Here is a 27419-nt window from a genome sequence, read left to right as displayed (position 1 = left end):
AGTGAAGATAGGATTAAAAGCAATGAATAAAAATTGAACAATAATAAATAACAATAAAGGACAAGGACACAATAAAAACATAAGAGCAACTGAAGGCAGTCAAACTCAAATCTCATAACCACAGTCATGTCATTCTTTTTCCTTCCAGCAGAAGCAACTAAAACAACGAAAGACTCAGATCAAGAGAGATACAGAGAGGGACAAAAAAAATAATGGGATAGAGTCAGAGTAAGAGAAATCTTAGCTTTGTTGGGAAGACAAAAGGCAATGAAACTGAACAGAGGTTACATGAGGGAGGGAGAGAAGCAAGCAAGAATGAAGGCAGATATATGTGTTCCAGAATAATGTTGCAGGATCCAACATTATTGGTCGGTCATTGGGACCAGAGGTTTAGTCTTCTGAGCTTTTGGACTTGTGCTGGAACCCAATCTCAGGGAACTTCTCTTTTACCAAAATCTGGTGAGAGAGAAATTCCCTGAGAATGGGTCTAGCACATGTCCGAAATCTCAGAAAACTAAACCTCTAGTCCTGGTGACTAACTCAGATTGGATCAAGCAAGTAAGGTCCATCATTTAGGATTTCTCTGGGTGTCACAGTTGCTACTGATGGGCAATTGGAAGGAAGCTTCAGCCAGTTTGGCTGGAGTGCTAATTGTGACCATCTCTGAAGTAGGAGGCAGTGGTGACTCATGTTGTTTTATCATGCACCTAGAATAGTCTGCATCTTTTGAAAATCACTCTAGAGAATTTCTTGTAGCTCTTGCTATGTTTGATGCAGTGGGAATTCTTGTATGAGACTGCAACCAAATTGTTTAACATTCTAAGACTTAATTGTAAGATAAATGTTTTAGAACATTTGAAGCTTTTTATTAGAGAAATCTAGTTTTAAAGTGATACATTTTACTGACATATAGGTAAAGGTTCCCCTGCACATGCATGCTAGTCGTTTCCATCTCTAGGGGCCGGTGCTCATCTCTGTTTCAAAGGCAAAGAGCCAGTGTTTGTCCAAGGGTGGTATATAAATGTAATAAAATAAATAATAAATAAATAAACAGGTTTGTACTCTGTGAATATATGTCCTTTGGTTGAGTGAAGAAGTACTGTTGTTTGTCAGTTCTAAACCTTCCAATCAGCTTCATTTGGTGCAGTTTTGCACATTGAAACTGAAATAAACTAAAATTAAGGCCTACCAGAAAATGATTAAAGTTGATTCAAACTTTGTTTTGGTGAATGAATCAGATCTCCAATGATCCAAGAAGAGAAGGGAATGCAAAGAAAACCTTGCCAGTGCTAAAATAAACAAGAAAACAATTTATTTTCAAACATTTATTTCAAATTGTTTGGCAGCTTATTGTAGCTATTATGCAGTTTTTGTCCCTGCAGCTGCCATTAGGCTATCTTTGTCCCTGAGAATTTTGGAATATTTTGTTTAAGACTGCTGCTATTCAGTATAAACAAATAACACTGTAATGGGATGGGCTAAGCTGGATTGTATCCTGTTTAGGTGGTGTGGTCTTGAGCATTTATATAATTTGGTGATCTTGTTTTAGAACAAATATTTTGTATAAACTTTGAAAAAGAAAGATGTCATTGCATGTGGCCCTCTGCATGAGGAAGAGGCAGCACTGAAATCACCACCTAACTGGTGTAGCTATTGCCACACAAAAATGATTCCCTTTCCTGCAGCCAAACTCAGTTTATTTCTACCTATACACAAGGGATGTGAGAGTGATTAGTGTCCTGATTCTGTCAGGAAACCAATGAAGGAGACCTTAATCCTTCTCCTTGTACAATTTGACATGGAAGTAGGAACCTATATGTAGGCCAGGGGTTTCAAACTCGCGACGTCACGTGACGTGTCGTGACATATCACGACTTTTTTGCCATTGCCAGCAATGGGGTGGGCACAGTTTTGCTTTGATGCATCTGGCCTGCAGGGCGGCAGTTTGACACCCCTGATCTAGGCAATCTTTAGCAGCAGTAATCAATAAACAAGGCTTTGATACCAGGACCACAAGCCACAGTAAGTTACCACCTCTCTGATAACTCCTGTTTGAAGTTTGGCTAGGGAGCTCAGCTTGATACCCTAATTTAGAGCCTAGTAGCAACATTATCCTGCTGCTTCATATGTTAAGGAGAAACCAAATTAAGGATGTACAAAATCCCCAACATGGGCAAGCGACTCTGTAGAAAGGTACATATTTTATCTTTATTTGTAAGAATTTAGAGACCAAAAGGTCTGAGAAATCTAAACCTGAAAGACTTGGTTATGTGGTAAACCAACTGTTTAAAGTGGGCATCTTTTAAAGTTGACATTCCTGAGACTGAAACACATGTTAAGTCCTTCCATATTTGGCTGAAAAGTACCTGGCACAGGCATATTATGGTAACTTTGACCCTTATAAATTGGAAGGTAGTGTTCAGCCTCATCCCCAAAGAATAGGCAGTAGGAGAAACTTCCTGCTCATCTCAGTTGGCATTTTCTTATGTTAATGGTGTTATATTTTAGTTAGTTTATGGATTTAGACATTCAAATGAACCACTATATATAATCTGTAATTTGCTAACTATCTCTAGATTAGTGAATGTTGTTACACTAAGTCACAATTAAGTTTACATTAACATAGTCTGGCATATCACCTATATTGAGCTATTGATTGAAAAGTGATGTATATGTATTAGATTACTGTAATGCATTTTCTGGTATTTCAGAGTTACCAAATTTCAGAGAAGAGAGTGCAATTATTCAAATAACATATTTTCACTTAATTATACAAGGTTGCTAAATATCTCCAATTACATATTAAATGATAAAATTCACTTGATGGCTAGGAAGTTGTTGGTTTTGGTAAACTAAGATGTCTTATTCATTTGGTGCCTGGCACTTAGAATCTGATTCCTGGTTATATCAAATATATGTTAAAACTTTGTCTATTAAAACTATTAAGCTTTTTTGGTTGCAGATAAGAAAAAAAATCCTTATGTAAGCTTCTTGGATTTTTTCCAAATTAGATTTTAAATGCCAATTAAGAAGTTGAATATATTAAAATAAAAGCAAATACATCCAAAATAGCTTCACCTTATGGCTAGTTAGGCCTTTTCTCTCAAAAGTAGAACCTTTGCTCTGAGCATAGCTTTGAGAAAGATATTCAGCTTAATGAACACATTAATTAAAACCATAACTATTTATAAGATAATTAGAAACATAGCATAGTAAACTGGGCTTTTCCTGTAATTAATCGAGGATTAATTACTGGAGGTAATGAAGTGGTTTTTTAAATGCATTAAGGTGAAGTACAGAGAATTGCAAGGCTTTGTGAGTTGCATAATTATTTCACACTGTTTGAGCATAGCTTATACGAGATTGCTAATAAGCATCATTGCTTCATTATGTATGCACTTAAAAAGACTTACCACCAGAATCACTACCTAATTATTTCTAATTGACAGGACTCAATGTTGTCACTGAGCAGTTTGTACCCATTTTAAGATTCATTTAACCATCCTTTGGGCCATATGATAGATGGAAAAGGCTTCAACTACATGCTGGCCTTGACTGGTGTCGTTAATCAGTTTTGGTGAGCTTCAGTTTGAAATGCTTTTGCTCATACAGAGGTCAAAACTTGAAATAGTCCAAGTAAACTTTTTCTTTTGAAATGACTTTACTATATTCATTAGCAATTAGTAAAATAATTGTGTCTGTCACTGTACTTGAATCTCCATATGAGTTAGTATTCTTTCATCACTGCTTTCTCTTTTCCCATAGATACTTTAACAACTTCAGTGTAATGGCATTATGTTGCTATAGACTACCTTTATTCATTTATTTGTTGGTTTAAACACTGCAATACATTTCAACACAATTATCTAATTTGTTCCCAATGGATTGCTAAGTAAAAGTTTCTACAACATTCGAGGGCTTTCAAGAATAAAAAAATTGGTAATTAAACATTGAGACTAGACACAAAAGGTGATCATACTGAATTCTGACATTTATTCAAAGATAACTACTTTAATCATATTTATACTTGTTTTGTACATATATGTATGTGTGCTGTTTGTGTATAGAATTAACATGAATGGCAGCTTGAAAAGCTTTCACAGTGACCTATATAGTTGTTTTGTTGTACTTTATTGGATTTAATATGGCAGGCCATTAGGTGAGCATATGTAAAAGTTTTCAGTATGTGTATTGTCCTGCTTAACATAATCATGACCATCTGTAAAATCTTGTCAAGTTATGTAAGCCACATATTAAGCAGCAAAACAGAGCATATTTAATAAACGAATTCAGCACTTTCCTTTGTGTTGGAATACTTTAATACTCAAACCATAAAGTTTAAAGTATATGAACACTTTTAAAGTAAATAGCCAAATTTGTAAAGATACATTTATCCCATTTGCTTTGTTACAGATTAAGCACCACAACAAATCTTTTTTCAGCAAATTCCTTAATTGCAGTAGATTCCAATTTAGAGCTTATATTAGGCTACAAGTCCATCATATTAATCAATATGTCTTACACATCTGCAGTTATCAGTTTCAGAATACTAAGTTCTATCTTGAGTACACCCTGTATCTTACAAAGGTCATATTATGGTCTGGATTGCAAACTTTATTTCAAAGTATGATTATGTTGTTATTCACTTAGGAACAAAATGCTGATTAACAAATTGTAACTAATAACATTATAATCAAAAAGTCTTAGATTTATTCAAAAATAACTCTAGTTTTATTTAAATTGAAACCCGCCATTAAGCATTTTTAGGAAAGCAGCACAATTGAAGAAAAACGCCATGTCCAAGGCAATTATGCAACTAATTGAATCATTCCCTATATACCTGTCCCATCAGGTCGAGCATGAGGCACATGTTACAAATTTCATCACCCTAGGAATGTCATTTTGCAGGATTCAGGGAGATAGTCTTTTTTCTGTGATACCCACTCGGTGGAACATCATGCTCTCAGAAATCAGATTTGCCCTGATTCTTCTGGCTTTTTGCAAGGTCTTAAAGACATGCTTCAGAGCACTGATGATGTTACCTAGTTTGGGTAATGAAACATCTGCAAGAAAACAAGCAAGCTCAGAGAGCACCAAGGACCCCTCATGTCAATCCTGAGCTACAGATATTCTTTATTAGACATGCTTCTTGCCAACAGGCCTGGGGAGATGGTAGTCTGGTGGTACAGTGGCTGTACTGATTGTGTTGATGAATGGGATTATGAGGTATGAGTATTTTATGATGGTTCTATATATCCTTGTATATTGTTTTTTTTCTTGTTTTTTCTTGTTTTAAGTTGTTTTATTTATAAGCAGCCCAGGGTCATTTATATATGACATGAGTGGTTACACATTTAAATAATAACTCACTTGCTTTTTGTCCATATAGCCTTTCCAGTTTTCTTTTTTTCTTGTTTCTGAATTGGCATCTATTATCTAGACCACGGGTCGGCAACCCGTAGCTCCGGAGCTGCATGCGGCTCTTTAAGCCGTCTCCTGCAGTTACTAGTCCTCCTCCGCCATGTGCAGTTCTGGGGAAAAAAAAGTGGGACTAAAAAAGTTCAATCAATCAATTCAAACTTCTCACCGGGGTTCTCGGAAGCTTCCCCTGTCAGCCCCCACCTTTTGGCTGTCCCACAGGCATTGGATCTTCCAAGAGATTCCCCCGCGGTGCCTGCCAGGCCTGCTGACCTTGGCAACAAATCCAAGCCATTGGCGCGCCTCCCCCGCCGCTGTTTGTGCAGGAACCTGGAGGCATCTGCGCCGCTGTATGGGAATCCGCCTGCCTGGGGCTTGGCGGCAGCAGAGGCAGCGGTTCCTCTCGCTGCACCCTGTTGGAGGGGGCACCGTTTACCCCTGCCATCCCTCATAGCGATGCAGCACCTTCAGTCTCCAGATTGTGCCACGATGTCGCCTCCACCGCCCCCTTTATCTCCACTGCCTGGCCTGAACGAAGAGGAGGCGAAGGCAGCAGCTACGCCAGCCTCCACCGCACCCTTCTTTCAGCTGCCTGGCCCGAAGGAAGAGCTGAAGGTAGCAGCTCTGCCAGCCTCCGCCACACCCTTCTCTCCGCTGCCTGGCCTAAACGAAGAGGAGGCGAAGGCAGTAGCTCCGCCAGCCTCCGCCACACCCTTCTCTCCACTGCCTGGCCCGAATGAAGAGGCTCCACTTCATTCAGACCAGGCAGCGGAGAAAAGGGGGCAGTGGAAGCTGGCAGAGCTGCTGTCTTCGCCTCCTCTTTGTTCGGGCCAGGCAGAGGAGAGAAGGGAGCAGTGGAGGCTGGCAAAGCTGCTGCCTTCACCTCCTCTTCGGGCCAGGCAGCGGAGAAAAGGGGGTGGCGGAGGCTGGCAGAGTTGCTGCCTTCGTCTCCTCTTTGTTCGGGCCAGGCAGAGGAGAGAAGGTGGAAGCTGGCGGAGTGGCTGCCTTTGCCTCCTTTTTGTTCGGGCCAGGCAGAGGAGAGAAGGAGGCGGTGGAGGCTGGCGGAGCTGCTCCCCCCGCCTCTTCTTCGTTCAGGTCAGGCAGCAGAGAAAAGAGGGCACCTCCAGCGTCTCTCAGTGAGCACACTAGGCTGCTGCAAGAGCCGCCACCACTTTCCTGTTGCTTACGCCCGACAGGCAGGCGGTGCTGCCACAGCCGCCAAAGACGGCGAGCGCAGCGGCTACCACATGCAGCCTGGAGCACCTCCAGGGTCTCTCAGTGAGTGTACTAGGGCCGCTCCAACAGCAGCTGCCGCCAGCAGAGCAATTGCCCGGCCCTTGAGGCTCGCTGCTGCCATGGGGGCCATCACGGGAATTTGTTTCTGCGGGGGAGGCGGAGGCTGACAGAGATGCGGTAGTCCTCCAGCATCTCTCTCACTGCGGCCTCCACCACTACTGATGTTGGCTTTTGCCACGGCCGAAGCACCTCCAGCGTCTCTTGCCGAGTGCACAAGGCTGCTGCAACAGCAGCTGTCCCCACCACCACTTTCCTGTTGCTTACGCCCGGCAGGCAAGCAGTGCTGCCATAGCCACCAAAGCGCAGCGGCCCCACCCCGGGCCTGGAGCACCTCCAGTGTCTCTCGGTGAGTGCACTAGGCCGCCCCAACAGCAGCCGCCGCAGCTGGAGCAATTGCCCGGCCTGCTGCTGCCATTGAGGCCAGCATGGGAATTTGTTTCTGTGGGGAGGCGGAGGCTGACGGAGATGCGGCAGACCTCCAGCATCTCTCTCGCCACCGCCTCCACTGCTACTGTCATCAGCTTCCACTACGGCCAAACCTGGGCAGCCTCCTCCACCCCCAGCAGTGGGATCCGGGGGTTCTCCGGTTTCATCGGAACCAATCAGCAAGTGGAAAAATTAGCAGTAGCAGCACTACCGGGAGTGGTTTCAATCGTGCCCTTCATTGCAAAGCATCCCCATGGAAGTCAATGGAGGCGCCGTGGCTGGCCTTTCGAGTGAATGAGAGCGAGAGAGAAGCATTTTCAAGCGAAGTGTGAGTGAATAGAGGGAGAGGGAAGCTTTTTTGAGCAAAGTGTGAGTGAATGAGAGAGCAAGAGAGCTTTTGCAAGCAAAATGTGAGTGAATGGGAGCGGAGGGGGCAGGGCGGGTGTATGTCTCGCCTTAGGCTCCACTCTTCAGTCAAACCCTGTTGTGCGCATGTGCATGTATGCACATGGATGCGCACACATTTTTTGCGGCTCCCAGTTTTTCCTTTTATGAGGGAACCAGTTCTGAGTAGCTCTTTCACTGTTTCAGGTTGCCGGCCCCTGATCTAGACATTAAAAGCCATCTTAGTCTTGTTTTTTTAAAAAAAAACACCAATTGTTTGTGTTCAATTGAGATGTGCTTGTGTATTTGTGTATTGAGAGAATCCCCCAATTATGTATAAATTTGTGAAAAATGCTGTTAAAATAATAGGATCTAACATTTTAAATTTTAGTTTTTATTGGTATCACAGTGTTTAAATGAAAGTTTCAACTATTATTATAGAGACATTTTGCTCTGTTTGAGATTTTTGACAATACTAGGATGGATTTTGGTTTTAGTTTTATTGACCGTTGTATTTCTCAGTTAAAGAAATTCCACAGTGGTTATATTTTTCACTTTTATTGAATGATACGTTTACTGGTATTAATGGTATTATTATTTGGTGATTATATTTAAGAGTAATCCAGTAACTTACTCTCAACTCAAGCCACTGCTCAGAGCAGTTATTGCAGGGAAGATGGGAGGAAGGACTATTATATATACCATCTTTACCTTACAAAATAAGGACGCAATATAAATATAATAAATAAAAATGATAGGTAGGCATTCTAACTAAACAGCTTATAATTTCTATGCAAAAATAGTTGTATGCAACATAATTAGGTAAAGGTCAGGCTAATATATGTATGGCATTCTCGGGTTCTTCAAGCTGTCATATATTAAGGTGAAATTACTGTATAAAGAGAACTAGGATCAGATGAGTTATATAGGATGTGAAATATAACTACTTGCCTTTCTGGATTTTTTTTCTATTAGTACTGGTGTGTTGAATAAAAAGATAAAGGGAGATGTATATTGACTAAATTATTTATTTATCAAATTTATAGTCTCCTATCTCACCCAAGGCTACTATGAATACTGTATAAAGATGCCATTTTAAATATTTAACTACTGTTGCCTTCATGCTGTCTTCATGGGTGTCTTGAAACACTTGAGTGGCTAGTATGAGAAACAGACTTTTCTAACAAGGGATTTCTCATTGGGTAAATGCTAAATAATAGTAAATTCAGGTCTTGTTTTTGCTTGGAACTCTGTTTTTTGAACAAAGCAAGGCATCACTAATGGGGTTAGATAAGGGAACTGAGTTAGGGGAATTATCCTGGGATGGATGGATAGATGCATGGATGGAGCAAATAAACTGTTCAGTATGCACCATGGAAAATATTAAATAATCTCTAGTTTCATTAATTTTTTAATGTGCTGAGTTTTGGCAAGCAAAACACAGTAAATTACATATAATGTGGTGTCAGAAATTATATAACATTTCATATTAAATGGTCTACACATTTTATTTATTATGCATTCAGCAATAAATCTGAATGTGATTTTGAGAAATTCTAGTAAGATTCTAATAATAGTTAAATATCAGTTCTTTGGAAATCATCTTAGGTTTGATGGCTAGATATAAGAAATGTATAAACTAGATGGAATAAAGAATGCTTTTATCTAGACTGGATTGTGGTAAAAGATATATACTTCAACAGTATGATACTGTGTCTTAACAATAGTATTGGTATGGAATTTGGTTCAGTAAAAAATGCATACACATTTGATATGTTACTTTCCTCTTCTCCAGTCGAATCCAGATTCCACTGGTGTGCTAAGCATAAGTTTATAAACTAAATTTGAATTCATTCAATATGATTAATTTTATATTGAACAATATGAGATAGCTGCAGATACATCACTGAATAAAAAAAAATGCAATTCTGTCAGTTCTTTTCTCTTAACTGTTGTCTAACTTTGAACTATCTTGTTCTTAATTAGTACGTTTGTAATGACCATCATTTGAAAACAATGGGATATTTATTTAGCTTTAATAACTGATGCTGGTATTGATAGATTTGATTCTCAAAATATAGCATACTAGCAATTTCAACATGGAGTGCAATTGGTTCTGTTTTCTAGTGAGTATAACTTACTTAATCTGTCTTCTACAACAGAGGAAGAAGAAGATCCAACTATTTTTACCTTTCTGAAAACTGTATATAGGTTAAATTTTAAATTGCAGTATTTTTAAAAAGATTAATGAATGTTTTATTTTATTAGTATAATATTGTTGGATGAATGTTAAATGACCACAATCACTACAGAACAATGAAAATTAGTAGTTTCACTCTTTATTAGACTGATATTGCAGACGTAGTGTACATTAATTAAGTGTAGTTTCCTTTTGGTTATGGAATGCGGATCTGTTTTTTGTCGCAAATTCTTTCTAGTTTTACAGTTTTCCACATGTTTTCTTTCACCATTTATGATCTTTTTCAAAGCAGCTCTATAAGGACTTAAATCACTTTAGTATGCAGCACAGTCTTATTTGAACAATAAACGCCATTTTAAAAAGTTCTTAGATCTTCTGTTACTTCATAAATACAAATGTATAAAATGTTATGCAGTTGTGATGCCTACCTGCTAATTAGATGCAGATTTTCTCAAACCTGTTTTAAAATCTGTTTTATTTGTTTCAACTTAGTGTTTGGATTACATAAGGCTCTTGCAAAACCAATTATGCTTATGAGCAGATGTTAAAATTACTGCAAGATACTTTATTCAATATTTAATATTTCAATTAATTGTGAAGAAATTAGCAGATTAGTACCTGCTTTACAATAACCGGATAGTCCTTTATAGATATTTGCAGCCTTGTTAAAAATATGTGTGCAAATTGCTCAAGAAATAAAGAGATCGCTTATGAGTTTAATAGTGGAATCTTGCTTATATGGTGTTAATATTTAGAGATGCTAAGCGATGCCAAGCATCTGTGTGCTCTATAAATTAGATACAATAATGTTCTGTATTAATGAATCATTCCTAATCACCATGCTATTTTTATAGCTAAATAGTTTGCCATTTTTATTTTAAAAATAATAATTGGGATTTTTTTATACTACATAAACATTCATCCAGAATTTTTGTAACTTAAATCAAGGCAAACATCCCCAGTGATTTCATTCCTTCTGCTTTGGATTTGCCTAGATCAGATCATATGCCTGATCAGTTTCTTTGCCTTCTTTGAAATTTATTTATTTGTTAAATTTGTTTACCACCTATCTTGTTGTAGGACTACTCTAGGAGGCTTACAACAATAAAAAGGAAGAAATGAAGAGAGTGTAAACAAAAAAGAAATTAATACGACAATAAATTAAACACTGAAAAAGAAAATGAGAATACATCAATATGATAACAAAAAATGGATGGGTAGGGAGCAAGTGGGGGAGATGGAATCTGCCAACAATCCAGCAGCCACCTCCAGTGTTGAACTCCCCCATTTGAAATTGTTTCAATTAATCTGTTTTTTGCAGTTATGTGTCCCGAACTGAACACAATGCTGGTAGTGATGTTTGATCAATGCAACATAAATTCTTACACTTCGTTAAATACTTTAAATCGAGAGGTATCTATTTAGTGAGATAATGTCTCATTATCAGATGAGATGAGGCTAATGTAACCAGGTTAGACTTGGTTATCGATCCATCCAATTTACATAGCCATCACAACAAGTGACTGTACAACAGAGTTAAAATAAAATAAAACCATTATAAACATCACAAAAGTTACAATACACAGTGACTGAGCAGATCAACTCAAGTCACCAGCATAACCAAGAAGCAGGTCACTATAGACCAGGGGTCAGCAACCTGAAACAGTGAAAGAGCCACTCGGAACCGGTTCCCTCAGAAAAGGAAAAACTGGGAGCCGCAAAAAAATGTGTGCGCGCATGTGCAGAACAGGGTTTGACTGAAGAGTGGAGCCAAGGCAAGATATGCACCTACCCTGCATATTTGAATTGATTGGTTGAACTTTTTTAGTCCCACTTTTTTTTTGGACTGCACATGGCAGAGAACTGGGAGCCACAGGAGACATCTGAAAGAGCCGCATGCGGCTTCGGAGCCGCGGGTTGCAGACCTGTGCTATAGACTCTCGGGACTCTAGCCCCAGCCCAGAATGAGGTCTTCAGGGCCTTACAAAAGACTAGAAGGGTCAGGGTCATCCTGCTCTCCATAGGTAAAATGTTCCATAAGTTCCATAAGCAGAAAAGGGCACATCTTCTAGGCCCCAACAACATTCTGTGGTTGGTGGGACCTGAAGCACACCCATCCTGCCTGATTGGATCAGACGGGTAGAAACAATCATGCTGACTGGCTAATTAATCTAAAAAATTATGTAGAGCTTTGAATTCAATTTCCAAAAGATGCTTTAGAATGAATGGGAATATCGACTTAGCATCTGTCTACAACACTCTGAAGCAACTGTTTTTTCCCCTGGGGTTGCACTGATGGTATCTGTACCTGTTATGTGATCCCAGGAAAGACTGCTTTCAAGAATTGCAGACTAATGCTACATTCATATTCCAACACAATTTGAAGCACCGCTGAGTGAACAATTCTGAAGTGCTAAATAGTTTTCAAGTGGGCATGTGCATGAATGCTGTTTTGAACCCTGATTTGCAAAACTTGGACTTGAGTTCTTTTACCAAAATGTTTCAGATGAGCTGTGATTTGACAGAATCAAAACTTGATTTATTCCAGGGTTTAGTCAAACAAAATCTGGTTTATCTTAGAGTGATTTTAAATAGCAAGTAGGGAAAAACTGGCGCACAACATCCTCACCACTTATATAACTTATACCAATACCTTAGTTGCAGCTGATGTTTGAGTCACTGGCCTAAATTTTTCCATCTCTTTCTTTCCTCCGCTATCTCTGTCAGATCTAGCTGATGTTCAGGCATTGTCACTTCATTCCCATATTACTGCAAATGTCCAATTTACTATTTTTTTGTTTGTTTTTCTTGTAAGATAAGGAAACTGTTGCCCTCTTCCTATTGCTTGGCACATCTTTATAAGATTTCTGAATGGTATTAAAGAAATATTTTACTAAGCTAGCAGCCAAAACCTTCATATTGTCCTTTAAAGGTAGTTTGAGTTTGCTCAAAGTAAATATAGATTCCCTGACCATATTTCTATCAATCCCATACTTTTTTTCCATTCATTGCAATTGCCTGATGAAAAGCGCATCTTTCTGTTAGAGCAAAATAGGAGCTGAGTTAGTTTCTCATTTTTATTAGCTGTTAGCATTTTATTCCCTTTAATGAGAAACCAGTTTATTGATTTCTTTCATTTTCCTTTACTTTGTACATATTTCAAAACACAATTTTTTGCTGTTCTTAGTATCTCATATGATCCAGTCTAGGAGACTAGAAAAAAATGTTCTTAAAAGAAGACAAGTTATCAACAGTAACCTTCTAACGAAACAAAACTGCAGAGGGGAGTATTGTCCCAAACTAAATGCAGCTCTTCTATTTTTGTATTTTCACTGCATATCTCATATAGTTCAGGATTAGCTTTTACTCTTCTAGGCAGGCTTCAGAAGGAGTATAGATGCTATAAAAGGGGGGGGGAAGAGGATGAGAACTTCTCCCGTTATCAACTAAGTCAGGGATTTTCAAACTTTTTCAAGCTGTAGAACCCCTTCCCAGAACCCCTGTTCAAAAGATAAACCTCCGGTGGTAGAAAATGGACTATATTTAAAGGTTTCTAAAGGTTTCTTTTCTTTTGCATTTCATCTCTGACAGAACCATAGGGTTCCATGGACACAGTTTGAAAAATCAGAATTAAGGATATAGTCAAAATATTTTTGTGCTTGGGTGCTTTTTTATTCTTTTATGAACAATATTCTTTTAACACTGGTTCATTTGGATCATTCTGGAGTTTCTTTTGGCATGAGAATCTGGTACAGGTTCCTGTTTTTGTTTCTTCGTGTTTTGAAGGAAATGATAAATCCCTGCTTGTGATGTACTTGGTCTCTCGTGCTTCATTAATTTCTTTTAGATTTTTTCCCCCCACTTACTTACTTTTATTTTCATCTTTTTAAAAAATATGCCTATATGAACGAGCTTGGTCCAAGCTAAACTATTAAAATTATTGTAATTGTTTTTTGTAGTTGTTGGTTTACATGTTTTTTGTTGATTTTTCTAATTATAGATCACATTCCAGACCCCAACAACGGTCCTACAGTCGGAGCAGCGAAAGAACTAGTCACAGGAGAACCCGTAGTGGGTCTCGTGAGAAAGAAAGACGTAAAGGCAGGGATAAAGAGAAAGCAAGGGAGAAGGAAAGATCCAGAGGGAAAGAGAAAGAGCAGCATTACAACAAAAGTGGGTAGGTAACGAGAAACATGTTAAATGAGCTATTTTGAATGTTGTTATATGACATTTCATTTTATGGGCTTTTCACAGAAATTTAATTGGCTCTTGTAAGAAAATGGATGCGGAACTACATGGATGCCCTTTAATTTAATTTAATTCAGCAGTGCTTTTTTAATGTTCTTACTGAGGCTTTTCTACTACTGTTCCTGTTTATGCCCTGTATAGTTCAGACTCACAGGAGTGGAGGCCTCTTGCAAATGGATATGATAAGGAGCTTGCAGACAGAGGGGGGAATTGGTGTAAATGGAAGGCCATGTTTTAGGTCAAATACTTATCATTAAACAGAAAATACACAATGCAAAGTAGGAATATGATAAAAGAGTATGTTAATATATCAAATAAAAGCAAATGAAGTAGTTTATTTACCAACAAAATAGCTCTATAAAGCAAAGGAATTGCAAAATAAAATTATATAGCATACATCACCAAAGGCATAGAAACAGAACAGATTTTGACTAGTATATAATAGCAAGCAATGGGTTTGATATTCAACAGAAACTGCTCTCTTCTCAGTTTATTCAAGTGAAAACATCTGGAGTAGGGTCCCACTTTTAAAACTCCCCAAAGACCCCAACAAGAGTTTGTATTTGTATGGGTTACATTTATTGATATTTCCCATAATAAAAATTACAATCGACATATTTGTAAAATATTTTCTGAGCTGTGTAAAAATATTTACTTCATTAGCTATTATAAAATATTTTTTAAGAAAAAAAGCCCTATATTATTTAAGAAATAAAAACTAATGAGGAAAAGAAGGATATTGTTTCAATTTTTTTGCATTATTTTCAAAATTTAGCAATTAATTTTGATACCTCAATGGGGTCTTCTTTCTAAAAGAAACACTGATATAAAGGAATACCTTCAGAGAACATCCTAGCTAATTTTAAATGAAAGCCTGAGTCTGAGATAGATTACTGTAATAATAAAAGCCCCCGCTCCCAATTTCATTGCTTTAGATAAACCCTTTATTTTATTTTTACATAGCTGTCCATCACAATCTGGGCAGTGAACAATTCTAAAATAATTAAAAACAGTATAAATTAAATATATGCAGCAGGGTGAGAAAATTATCATAAGTACATATGAATTTTCTTAGTGATTTCAGTAGAAACATGTTTACAGTAAAAAAAAAGGATTAAAACAATTATGACAACTTTAGGAAAACTTCTTCCAGGAAGCATGGCAAACTCAGGACCCTTTTGCTAGAGTGAGGAGCTAATGACTGTGGTGGAAAGAGAAGTTGATGAATGAATTGGCTCCCCAAACTCCTCTCTGGATTAAGAAGAGGGCCTGGGATCACCCATAATGCATCATATAGATGCTCCCCGCATAAAACAATCTCTGATTATAGCTTTGTGAACTGGGATTGTCAGTTTTGCCCAAGCGGTGGTTTGGAGCCTTCAAAAGAGACACTGAGTTCACGGGCTTTCTTTCTTAATCACTTTCACTGGATATGGTTTGTAAATTTCTTTTGGATATTGAGAATCTTGAGAAGGACTGATTTTATTACACTGTATTATTTTCCTTCAATTCTTAGCAAAAGAGGTTTTATGTAAGTTGAAGAACATAACCTGGTTTTTATTTGGAAATAATTAGCAAAAGGGTGATTAGAATGTGGATTTTGGAAAACTTTTAAACAGATTAAGGGATTCACTAGAAGCAAGATAATGAAATAATTATAAGTATGTGTTGTGGTTTGTTTAAAAATGTATTAAAATATGTGAATATTTTGAATTTAGGTGTAAGAAATCTTTTCCTGGGAAAATATGGATTAGAGAAAAACGTGTTGAGACTTTGAAGGCTGGGTACTAGAAGCAACTAGAAAGATTACGGTATAATTAAAAATAGAAGTCCCACTAATACAAAACAGAGAAAAGTATTTTAACTCTAGAAAAATTCAACATTTTTTGGCAACAGTGCACTCAGAACTTTGTTTTTGTAAAAATGGACTCAAAAGAGAAGAGGATAAAACTGAGAATTAGGCTGTTTTGGATATGTATTTAAAATTGACAGGCAACAAGAATAATATTGACAAAGATGTTATATGGATTTATAAATGAAACAAGTTGCGGTTTTAATAGTTAAAAGAGATAAACAAATAATAAATCAGAACAGTGACTTGGATGTATGGATTTCAATTTGCTGATTAAGATTGAATAATGAAGCTTCATTGTTGGCTAATAAAAGATGAGATATAATACAAAGAGATTTTAAGTTAAAATATTAGAGGAGGTGATAAATTACGGAAATTGTACTTGTCTTGATGAAAGGGGAAGTCATTTCATTACAATTTTTTTCCTTTTTTAACAATTTTTTTCTTCCCTTTTTCCTTCTCCTTGCACTTTTTATTTTTTATTTTTATTTTTCATATTTTATTAGTTTATATTAGTTTTAATTTTTAAATTTCAATAAAATATTATTTAAATAAAGGGGAAAACTTCCTCAGATAATGTGAGCTGTAGAAAAAATTTTTCACAAGCCATTTAGGTTTTTAAAACTAATAACCAGCACTTTGTAATTCAGCCAGATGGAAATTGGCAGCTGGTGTGTGCTTTTAAGCACAGTCGTAATGTGGCTCTTTTGAGTTTTTCCAGAAACCATCCTGACCGCTGAGTTTTGTATCATCTAAAGTTTTGTGATTAGATGCAAAGGCATGTAGAGTTTGTTAATAGCAGTCAATCCTAGAGGTCACTAGCATTTTAAAGGTTGCTTTCTTCTAGAAAGGGTATATTAGTTAAAGTTAGTCATAGCTAAGGTCTCAGTGTACAAAACCTGAGAAAAACCCATCTCCAGTGGTGGGATTCAGCCAGTTCGCACCAGTTCACCAGAACTGGTAGCTAATATTTTGTTGCCCAGGCCCAGAATGGACTTCCGGAAGTGGCATCCACACAGAGAAATGATTGTTCACATATTCAAATCCCACCACTGCCATCTTCCAATTATTTCCAATTAACATTTTTTTCTTCCCCTTTTCCTTCTCCTTGTGGTGTGGTGGCGCATCAGCTTCCTCTGTTCCTGGAGGAAACTGATTATCTTGACCCGTACCAATCGGGTTTCAGGCCCGGGTACAGCACGGAAACGGCATTGGTCGCGCTGGTGAATGATCTCTGGCGGGCTCAGGACAGGGGATGTTCCTCTGTCCTAGTCCTATTAGACCTCTCAGTGGCTTTCGATACCATCGACCATGGTATCCTACTGCGGCGTCTCAGGGGGTTGGGAGTGGGAGGCACTGTTTTACAGTGGTTCTCCTCCTATCTCCTGGGCCGCTCACAGTCAGTGTTGACGGGAGGGCAGAGGTCCACCCTGAGTTCTCTCGTTTGTGGAGTCCCTCGGGTCGGTCCTCTCTCCCCTCCTGTTCAACATCTACATAAAACCGCTGGGCGAGCTCATTCGTGGTTTCAGGGTGGGGTATCATCAGTACGCTGATGATACCCAACTTTTACTTTGCACCCCGAACCAACCCAGTGATGCACTCGACGTGATGTCCCGTTGCCTGGAGGCGGTCCGGGTTTGGATGGGGAGAAACAGACTTCGTCTCAATCCTGCCAAGACTGAGTGGCTGTGCATACCGGCATCTCGGGTTAGCCAGGCTGTTCCATCATTAATGATGTGGGGTGAGGTGTTACCCCCCATCGATAGGGCTCGCAACTTGGGCATCCTCTTGGATTCATGGCTCAGCTTTGAAGACCATGTAGGAGCTGTGACCAGGGGGGCTTTTGCTCAGGTTCGCCTGCTGCGGCAGCTGCGGCCCTATCTGGACCGAGATGCCCTACGCACAGTCACCCATGCGCTCGTGACCTCCCAGCTAGACTACTGCAACGCTCTCTACATGGGGCTGCCCTTGAGGACCACTCGGAGGCTTCAGCTGGTGCAGAATGCAGCCGCGCGAGTTGTGATGGGAGTTTCCCGATACTCCTGTGTAACACCTCTTCTCTGCGAGCTGCATTGGCTTCCAGTTGCCCTCCGGGTGAGATTCAAGGTGCTGGTAATGACCTATAAAGCTCTAAATGGCTTGGGTCCGGATTATCTAAGGGAACACCTGCTGCCGGCATCAACTTCCCATCGTCCTGTACGCTCCCACAGGGAGGGCCTTCTCAGGGTACCGCCGGTTAGGGAATGCTGGTGGGTTATTCCCAGGGGAAGAGCGTTCTCTGTGGGCACACCGGCCCTATGGAACCAACTTCTCACAGAACCTAGGACTGTCCCCGCCCTTCGTTCATTTCGCCGGGACCTGAAAACTTGCCTCTTCGAGCTGTCTGTCCCAGACTGAGGGGTTTTAATTTTAATTGGGTTTTAGTTTTAAATTTTGGGGACTTGAATTAATTAATTGTTTTAATTGATTTTAATTTTTGTATGTTATGTTTTTAATTTTCCCTGTAAATCGCCCTGAGTCCTACGGGAATAGGGCGGTATATAAATTTAATAAAATAAAATAAATAAATAAAATAAATATCTGCACTTTCTGTTGAATATGACCTCATTTGGATTTGGAACATCTACTACTTCTTTAAACTATTAGTCTCCACTTGTATTTGTTTTGATTTACTCTTCCTCATTAAGTTAATATTGACTGGAGGGAGGCATTCTGAATAATCGTCATATAACCTGAACTGTTAGAAAGAGAAAATGCTAATACTTTATTATACCGTCCAACTCTAATGGACCCTGGATGGCATATAGAACCAAAAAATCGATAAAAGTATTAAATCAGACAGACAGCCTGGACTAAATCTAAAAAGCAATGCAAGTCAAAACAAAATAGCCCCCCTTGTGATTTATATGTATTAACAGACTGATAAATATTGAAAGAATTCAAAACAGATTAATTGGAACAGACTAGATTGGTAGCATGATGATGTTACCTAGTTGGATAATGAAACGTCTGCAAGAAAACAACTAATCTCAGTGAGCATCAAGGACCTCTTAGATTGAGAAAGTACACCATTTCATTGTTTTAAAATGAGATGAGTAAAAATCTTCCCATTATTCAGAAACCCTATATCTAAAATAGGATCAATGGATGCAGAATTTAGATGTTCTAATAGATAGGCAACTATAGGAAACAATGGAAATTACTTTCAAAGAAGAGCATTAAATTTACACTGCATATTCTGCTTGCAGAAAACTGGTATTTTACATAGTATGTATTTATTTATACCCTAGTCATGTTTGCTAAAATAGGTGGGACATTTTCTAAAAACTGTTGGAAATTTGATGATCAGATTAGATCATTCTTTTTTGTTATATGGCAGTGTTGTAAATTCAGTAATGGTGTTTTTCTTGCAGATGTTTATTACCAAACTAGGTAACATCAGTGCCAGAAAGAAGTGGGTGCACTTATTTTTATATACTATGTACCATTTGTACTATTTATTTTTACTATTTTTATTATTTTTATATACTATGTACTATGTACTATGTATGTACTATATACTATGTATATACAATTAGTATATGAAAATAAGAGCAAACCCCACTTCCTTATAATATTATTGTTGTTATCTAGTTTGATAATGAAACATCTGAATGAAAACCTCCAAGCTCAGTGAGTACCAAGGACACCAAAATTCAGTAATTCTGGCAAATGATTTATACTGGATTATTTTGCTATAGATCATTTTCTTTCCTTCATTTAATCAGATAATAGAGGTGTGGTGGCAGAGTAGTTAGAATGCAGTAGTGATTGCTGGCTGCCAGCAGTTCGGCAGTTTGAGTCTCACCAGCTCAAGGTTGACTCAGCCTTCCATCCTTCTGAGGTCGGTAAAATGAGGACCCAGATTGTTGGGGGCAATATGCTGACTCTGTAAACCGCTTAGAGTGGGCTGTAAAGCACTGTGAAGAAGTATATAAGTCTAAGTGCTATTGCTATTGCTAACAGATTCAAATGTTATCTATTTAGTTTTCTTTTTAAAATGCTTAAATATTTAAAATGTTACATTCAATGGGAAGTTACTATTTTTTCTTCTTATACTGTTTATAAAGTAACATTTTCACTTCTTAAGATAATTGGTTTATATGACATAGCAATGATGCTAAATTTAAATACATAATTGGAACATCAACATTATGATTTATTGAAGAAAGAAGTATTTATTGCATGACCATAATCTAACCAGATGTTTTTCATTGGCAAAAATCCTGGAAGATCATTTTAATAGATCTCTTTGTGAGTTGTTGTTCAGTGGAACCTTTTATTCTAATAAAAGTCATCTATCAGATTTCCAAAAATGACTACACTGTGTTAGGTACTTCTTTTTCATGTCTGGAGTAAGTAAATGCATTTTCTATACTGTTATACTTAAGTTACTCTCCTGATACTAATATTGTCAAAATGTGCATAAGTCTGAAGCAAATTAATTTAAATCTAGTGCTTACATCTGTCTCTGATTTATTACTTTATATATACACATGAGCATTTGGCACATCTATGCTTTTGAGCTTTCTCTCTCATTCAGCTTCTCTGAACAAATGAATTGCTTCCAGGTTGTATCTACAAGTGATGATTGCAATCTTAACTTTGCTAAGGATTACATACTGCAGCAAGTTTTTTTTAAATGGTGGTATGTAGAAATTTTAATAAATTTAATATTTTAAAAAAGCATCATACTGTGTTAAAAATAATTTGTAATGAAGTACTCTCTTGCAAAAACAAAATTCTAGATGCCATTCTAGTCCTCTATTAAGCATCATTTAGTAATTGTCTTTGTCTGAAAAATATTAGTTGGCAGGTTATTAAATATGTAAATAAAATAAATAGCTTCTGTTAAGCTTTTATTTTTACACTTTCTTTTTAAATTCTAGAAAGGTTAGAGAGTTCTAGGATTTATATATCAATACTACTTTGAGGTGGTTCTCTTGAATTTGAATCTTTCCAATAATTTTGGAGACATAGATAAAGACATAGATGGTTAACTAGGTAAAACATACACTTAATTCCTAAATTGCTTCAACTCTAAATACTTTAATGTGACTTTTCTTGAAACTAAACAAAACAAAAACCCAGGTTGTTTAGAATCCACATATTACGATAAGTTAAACTAATTAGTTTAACAATTAATGAAATATTTTCTTGACTGATTTATTCTGTGTAATATTCATAATTATTATATAATTAAAATTACAATATTTTTGTTCTCAGTGATCAACTAGCATATGATAATTGAAACCAAGAATTTTATACTAGTTAGGAGCAAATGCCAATAGACTTCTGAATGAAAATAGAAGGAATGTTCTTGAAGTAATTAATTCCTTATATACCTTTTAAGTGGGATTGAATTTTCATTTAATCAGACAGGAATAAAAAAATATCTGTATAGGGAATATGGATCTAAGTAATTTTTCTCTTTATAGCTGTGTCATTTTGAAGAATTATTTAGCGTAACTTGAATAAGAACAGGACATAGTAGAAAGATTTTGCACAGAACAAATGCATGTACATATTAAACCAATGATGTTCTGACTTAGATGCTACCCACCATGAGAAAACAGCTTAATAACTGAAAGTTATGATTTGAACCTCATTGTTCTATTCTAAAAGTAATTCTACATTTAGAATATTATCCATTTTAAGGGTTCCTTTCCCTTTAAAATTAAAAATGCAGAATAAATGAGAATCTTCAAAGATTTTGTTATGTTGAGAAAGTAATTTTTCCTTTTTAAAAATCATCTGTAATAAATAAAATCCATAATTCATGTTTCATGAGGACCACTAAACTATCAAAACATATTTTCAGAGTCTGCACTTCTTCAAAACTTTCAGCAAGAGTAAAAAGCAATGAATGGGTAAAAAATAGGATGTTCAAAGCTTTTATATTCTATAGCGCTTATTTAAATTTGCCTAACTTCTGCAGAATTCCTTTAATGTGTTAAAGCCACAATAACATCCTAATCAAATAATAAGAAAATAGTGGTAATAAATTGAAATTATCATGCATATCCTCAGATAAGTTTTAGGTTACTTTTAGCATAAAATCTCTGGGTGAGATTTAAGGTGCTGGTACTTACCTTTAAAGCCCTACATGGCTTAGGCCCGGGATACTTGCAGGACCATCTGCTGCCGGGAACGACTTCCCATCGCCCAGTGCGCTCACACAGAGAAGGCCTCCTCAGGGTACCATTGGCTAGACAATGTCGGCTGGCGACCCCCAGGGGGAGGGCCTTCTCTGTGGGAGCGCCAGCCCCATGGTCCCAGCTCCCCCCTGAGCTTTGGATGGCCCCAGATCTCCAGTCCTTTTGCCGCGGCCTCAAAACACTCCTTTTCCACCAGGCTGACCTGGACTGACAGGGATTTTAATTATGTTTTTAATTTTTAACTTTAATTTTTAACTTATTTTAATTTTAATTTTAATTTATTCTACAGGGCCATTAATTTAATTTTCTTTTAACTTCTGTATTATTGTATGTTATTGTTGTTAGCCGCCCTGAGTCCTTCGGGAGATAGGGCGGCATATAAATCCCAATAATAAATAATAAATAACTGGAAGTGTGAAATAGTCAATTGGAAAACCATTTCTCAGTCCCAGTGCCACAGTTCCTTCTGTATCTATTCCATCTTTTGGACTTTTCCCCCCATTTCTCATTTTATCAGAATTTTCTAAATAAGGTTGCTTTCCTGTGATAATTTGGCTTTGCTCAGCTCAAAGCTTTGCAGTCAATAAGAATACTTGGGAAAAGTAGTTGTTGGGGTTTTTTTTGAGATAGTGATCTGGAATTGCAGTGAAGCCAAGAGATTCCTTCTTTATCTCAGATTATCACAGATTACAATAATTTAAAAACTATAAAGTCAGTGAGTAAAGGACAACTATTAAGTTAAAAGGAAAAGATGTATTGATCTATATAACAGGTTCTCCTGTTTTATTAAAACTATGGTAAGAATTAGGTCAATGATTTGTGTCGTAAAGATCTGTTAAGTTTTATTAAATCACATTTTTCCTTTTTGTTTAAAAATCTTTCCTCTTTTGTAGAAAATCAGATTCAATTTTCTGATTGCCACATGGTATTACTCAGAATCATTACCTAGAGCAGGGGTGTCAAACTCAATTTCATTGAGGGCCACATCAGCATTGTGGTTGCCCTCAGGGGGCCGGGTGGGTATGGCCAGGGTGGGCATGGCCTACTGGGTGGGCATGGCTAGAGTGCGTATGGCCTACTTGGGTGGGCATGGCCAGCTCTACATCGTTCGCATCAAGGGTGCCTATGGGGGCCTGGGCAGGAGTGGGACAGATCTGAGGGTCTCTGGCAGAAGGAGGGTCTCTGGGCCAGGGCCAAGGCAGCGGGGGCCGTTCCCTCACTGTTTCCAGGATGGCTTCGCGGGCCACATGAAACCACTTCGCGGGCCGCATCTGGCCCCCGGGCCTTGTGTTTGACATGTCTGACCTAGAGTTATTACTTAACACATTTAAATATTCTGCGCATGATTGAATAAACTGCAGAATCTTCTGAAACATTTCTGTATAGAATTTTTCAAAGAGCAGAAATGTTTAGAATCACTATATTCAGAACTAACTTATTAATGAAAAGTTTTTTTAAAAAAAGATTTCTCATTCTAAAAATTTAATATTATATATATTACAACAATAGGAAATACATAGGTAATATACATTTTCCTTTACAATGGAAAGCAATTTATTCTTAAGTAAGCCAAAAAATTCACATTTGGCACTTCTTGCTTATATGATTTTTGTAACATGGACTCATGTTCCATAAATTTCATAAAATTTAAAAAACAGTGCTGGCCTTACTGGTAATCTTTTAAAGTAGCTTCTTAGTAAAATATTTATTAGTGTTTTTTATTTTAAATTAAATCATTATTATCATTCTTTTCATAGCTAATGCCTTTGTCAATAATTCTTAGTACATGGCTGATGTTCAAAATAAACAAGGACTGTTTAAGTGTCCTGAATTTGACAGCAATCATAGATTGTTGGAACTTGCCTTTTTTCTTTACCTCATAATACTTTATGCAGCAGGGAGTCATTTATGCTAATTTTATCTAATTTGCATATAGGTTATAAGAGTTCTGTAGTATGTACCATGCTCAGAACTCTTTTTAAGTGCCTGTTTAGATCAAAGTGGGTCTGTGTGATAGCTGTTGTCTGACATCAAGCTGTGTGGTGTTGTTTTCATTAAACATTTATCATGCTTCCAATGTGACAGCAGGCAACTCTGTGTTTGAGAAACATGTTTCTATGCAAAATTTATTGAAAAAGATGAGGTGTTTTAAAGAGGTCTTGTCATCTTTCAGGATTAACAAATGCTAAATGTTTGATTGGATGAAGTACACCTGTAAAACAATTCAAAGCTTTTCCATAGAATAAATAGCAGCATTGTTTATTCAGTTATAAATTTATTATTGAATTGATTTATTGATTTTTTCCCCCTAATGCACAGTTTGCATAGCCTACCTGTTCTGTTTTAGGTGTATTTGGATTGATGCCTCATTTAAATATTTGTGCTATTTGATACCTGTGCAGGATTAATTTAATCAACATATTGAACATCTCAATCAAATACCATGATGACAATTAAACTCTCCTTGAGTAACAAAACTGGTATCGGTTGACATAATTTTACTGGATGAAGGCTTCCCTTAAGATGCATATCTGCTCTATTAGCTGTGAATTATTTTGAATGAATATGTTTAGTAAAAGAAGTAAATGCAATATTCAAAATATTCTATGGAATTTTAATTTTGTACTGTGTATTTTTTATCCCAAATGCCTGTTAATCTGCAAGTCTCTTAAGATCCTGTAATTGATTCTACACAGCATAGCTTGCCCCAATATCTTCATTGTCAGTTCTGGTTAGTTTAGTCTTCATATTTAACCATAGTCCCATTTTTCATAGTTCTATTATTTCCATTACTAGAGTTTTCAGATCATTTGCACTTTTGCTTATCACAGTGGAATAATTAACCTAGTGCAGAGTAGTGATGTTTCTGCTTCCAGTTTTAAATCCATGCTCATCTTTTACCAATCCAAATCCTTTAAAATATTCAACATATAAGATAAATAACTAAAAGCAAAACATGCAGACTTGCCTCAGTCTTTTGCGAACCTGGAGCCAGTCTCCTTTGCATGAACCATTTGGACTATGGATTCCTATTCTATGTATTGTTTTTGCACAAGGACAATAAACTGTTCTGGGATCCCATTTTCCTAAAGACATTTCACAGTTTCACACAGTCAAAATAATAATGAGCTTTCTATAATCAATATGATTTTTTTATTGTTTGGCTTTCTCAATTATGTGCATCTGCAATAATACCTCTTGTTCCTCAACCTTTCAGCCTTTCTCAAAGCCAGCCAACAATATTGCTAAGAAAGGGAAGTCATTCAGGGGATTTTATTCACATTTTAAGTGCTACATACATGTAGAATTTGCAGAGTTCTGTAAAATTATTTGGTATTCTATATGAAATACTGGTAAAATGGATTAATTCATGATTTTTGTTCTAAACACTTGTATTTCCATACATTGGCGGGAGTGACATGAAAGCTATTCAGTTATTTAAAATAAGGAGCCTGCTAGTTAGCTGGTAAATTATGATTCTAAGGCCATTATTCTGTTCCAGTGAGAAGTAGGGATTCTGAGGAAGGCAGAGTTACAAGTTTCTTTGCCTGAAATAATATAAATATTATTTATATCACCTTTTTATATATAACTCAAGATGGCAAACATACTTAATATTTCTGCTTCTTATTTTTCTCATAACAGCAGCCCTGTGAGGCAGGTTGGGCTGAGAGAGAGTGACTGGCCCGAAGTTACCCAAGCGGCTTTCATGCCTAAAGAGAGGCCAGAACTCAGAGTTTCCTGGTTTCTAAGTTAACACCTTAACCAAACTGGTTTTGATATCAGTAAGATGTCTTCAGACAAGTAAGGATTTTATAACAATTATGTGATTGGATCTGAGATTCATGTCTTAATACCCAAAATCCTGAAGAGAAAAGGTCGCACTAAGATAAAGTTGAGAGGGAAAGTAGATAGAGAAAGGTCATCAGCCTCTCATTTCTTTTCAGTGTTCCTTTGCTCCCTGAAAATGCTGAGATTCTGTCCTTCCATCTCTTCTCTTGTTCTGACTTTATTGTACTGATCTTCATGTGATTTGGTACAATTAAAACTGTTTTCTCAAGTACTTTTTGCTTTTATTAAAATAAAAATTAATTACTCTTTCATACTCTTGGTTTGTACAAATAATGTGAAGTGTAAAAAATGTTGGGTCTTGTAACCCTGGAACCTTAGTTATATGGAAGGAAGAATCTCTTGCTCTGCCCTGTCCAAATTCTACATGGGTAAGAAGAACATTGCTCCATCAAAAACAGGTGATACCAGGAAAAGATACAGCTCCTTTCAGAAATTGCATAGAGGTGCTTATGCTCCTGTGGCCTCTAAAGTACTGTTTTGCCTTCAGACATTAAGTGCTTACACAACACTAGTAAATATCTGCTTGAGTGTAACTTTCGCATCCAGGTGAGTAGCCGTTCTCAGGCATCTAAAACCTAAGCAGGAAGGTAGGAGGGTATAAAGCCCATAAGGAGATCAAGGAAGCTTGTGTATTACGTAATACATATATAATAGAAAAACTGGAATGGTTTCAGAAGACAACAGCTGTCATGACCTGAGGATATGATTTCCCACTTTGTGATGGTAAAGCTGGGGATTTGCATAGAAGATTATTTGCAGAGCTAATCTGAACCCCTGACTCTTTCAGAAATGTGCATTCAAGAAGAACCTGCTGAATACGTATTGCTTCAGCCTGAGCATATTTTTAGGTAGCACATCATTCTGCATTGTATAATAATAGTGATGTTATAAGAATTTTCTAGTGAATTAGAAAATGACCTTGAATTAATTTATATAATCAATAGTAGTAAAAGCATGCTTGTAAAAAGCAGGCAATACAATTTTATCAAAACCAACTGATTTGATTATCCTACAGTTGAAAATAAAATATTTTGGATAGTTAAAAAAAGTTTTATTGGCTAAGCTAATTCTTATGTAATGAAATGTATTAATTATCTATTACAGTATTCTAAATATATGTTGTGTGTATTATTTGAAAGACATATGGTAACCAAGTAAAGTTATATATCCATTGAATTTATATCATGCCATATCACTTCAAAAAGATGTACCTTTTATTTTCTCTTTAAATTTGGTAAGCCTTGTAATTAGTCTGTGTATTTAAAATTCTTCCACTCATTTGTTCTCAAGTAACAAACTTGTGATGTAAAGTGAACTAACAATGACTGACACAAAGTCATCCTGTGAACTTCTTCTGTCCGAGATTCTTGTATCAGTACGCCCCCAAGCGCTCTTCTTGAAGCCATTTACAAAAATATTAACTTACTTGAAACTCTTTTTTTATGCCTACCCTATTCAACAGAGTGGTAGCAATGTTTTTAGAAATGTGTTGTTTGAAACAATGTATAGATTTGGCTATTAAGAGTACTTAGAATTTCCAACAATA

The 27419-nt window shown here is 37.0% G+C and overlaps 1 protein-coding gene across 7 annotated transcripts in view; it reads left to right on the top strand.

Annotated features, from left to right (window-relative positions):
* Positions 1-27419, top strand: part of RSRC1 (arginine and serine rich coiled-coil 1) — a 145272-nt gene that overhangs the window by 17132 nt on the left and 100721 nt on the right. For all 7 annotated transcript variants that reach the window (XM_083363694.1, XM_083363695.1, XM_083363696.1 and 4 more), the window contains one exon: positions 13725-13901. In XM_083363694.1, coding sequence (XP_083219820.1) covers positions 13725-13901 — 177 coding nt within the window. The remainder of the gene's footprint in view (positions 1-13724; positions 13902-27419) is intronic.

The sequence above is a fragment of the Vipera ursinii genome (genome assembly GCF_947247035.1).
Source record: "Vipera ursinii genome assembly, chromosome: 5".
NCBI classification, from domain to species: Eukaryota; Metazoa; Chordata; class Lepidosauria; order Squamata; family Viperidae; genus Vipera; species Vipera ursinii.
The sequence above is the reverse complement of the archived record's forward strand: the minus strand, read 5'-3'. Positions and strand labels throughout refer to the sequence as shown.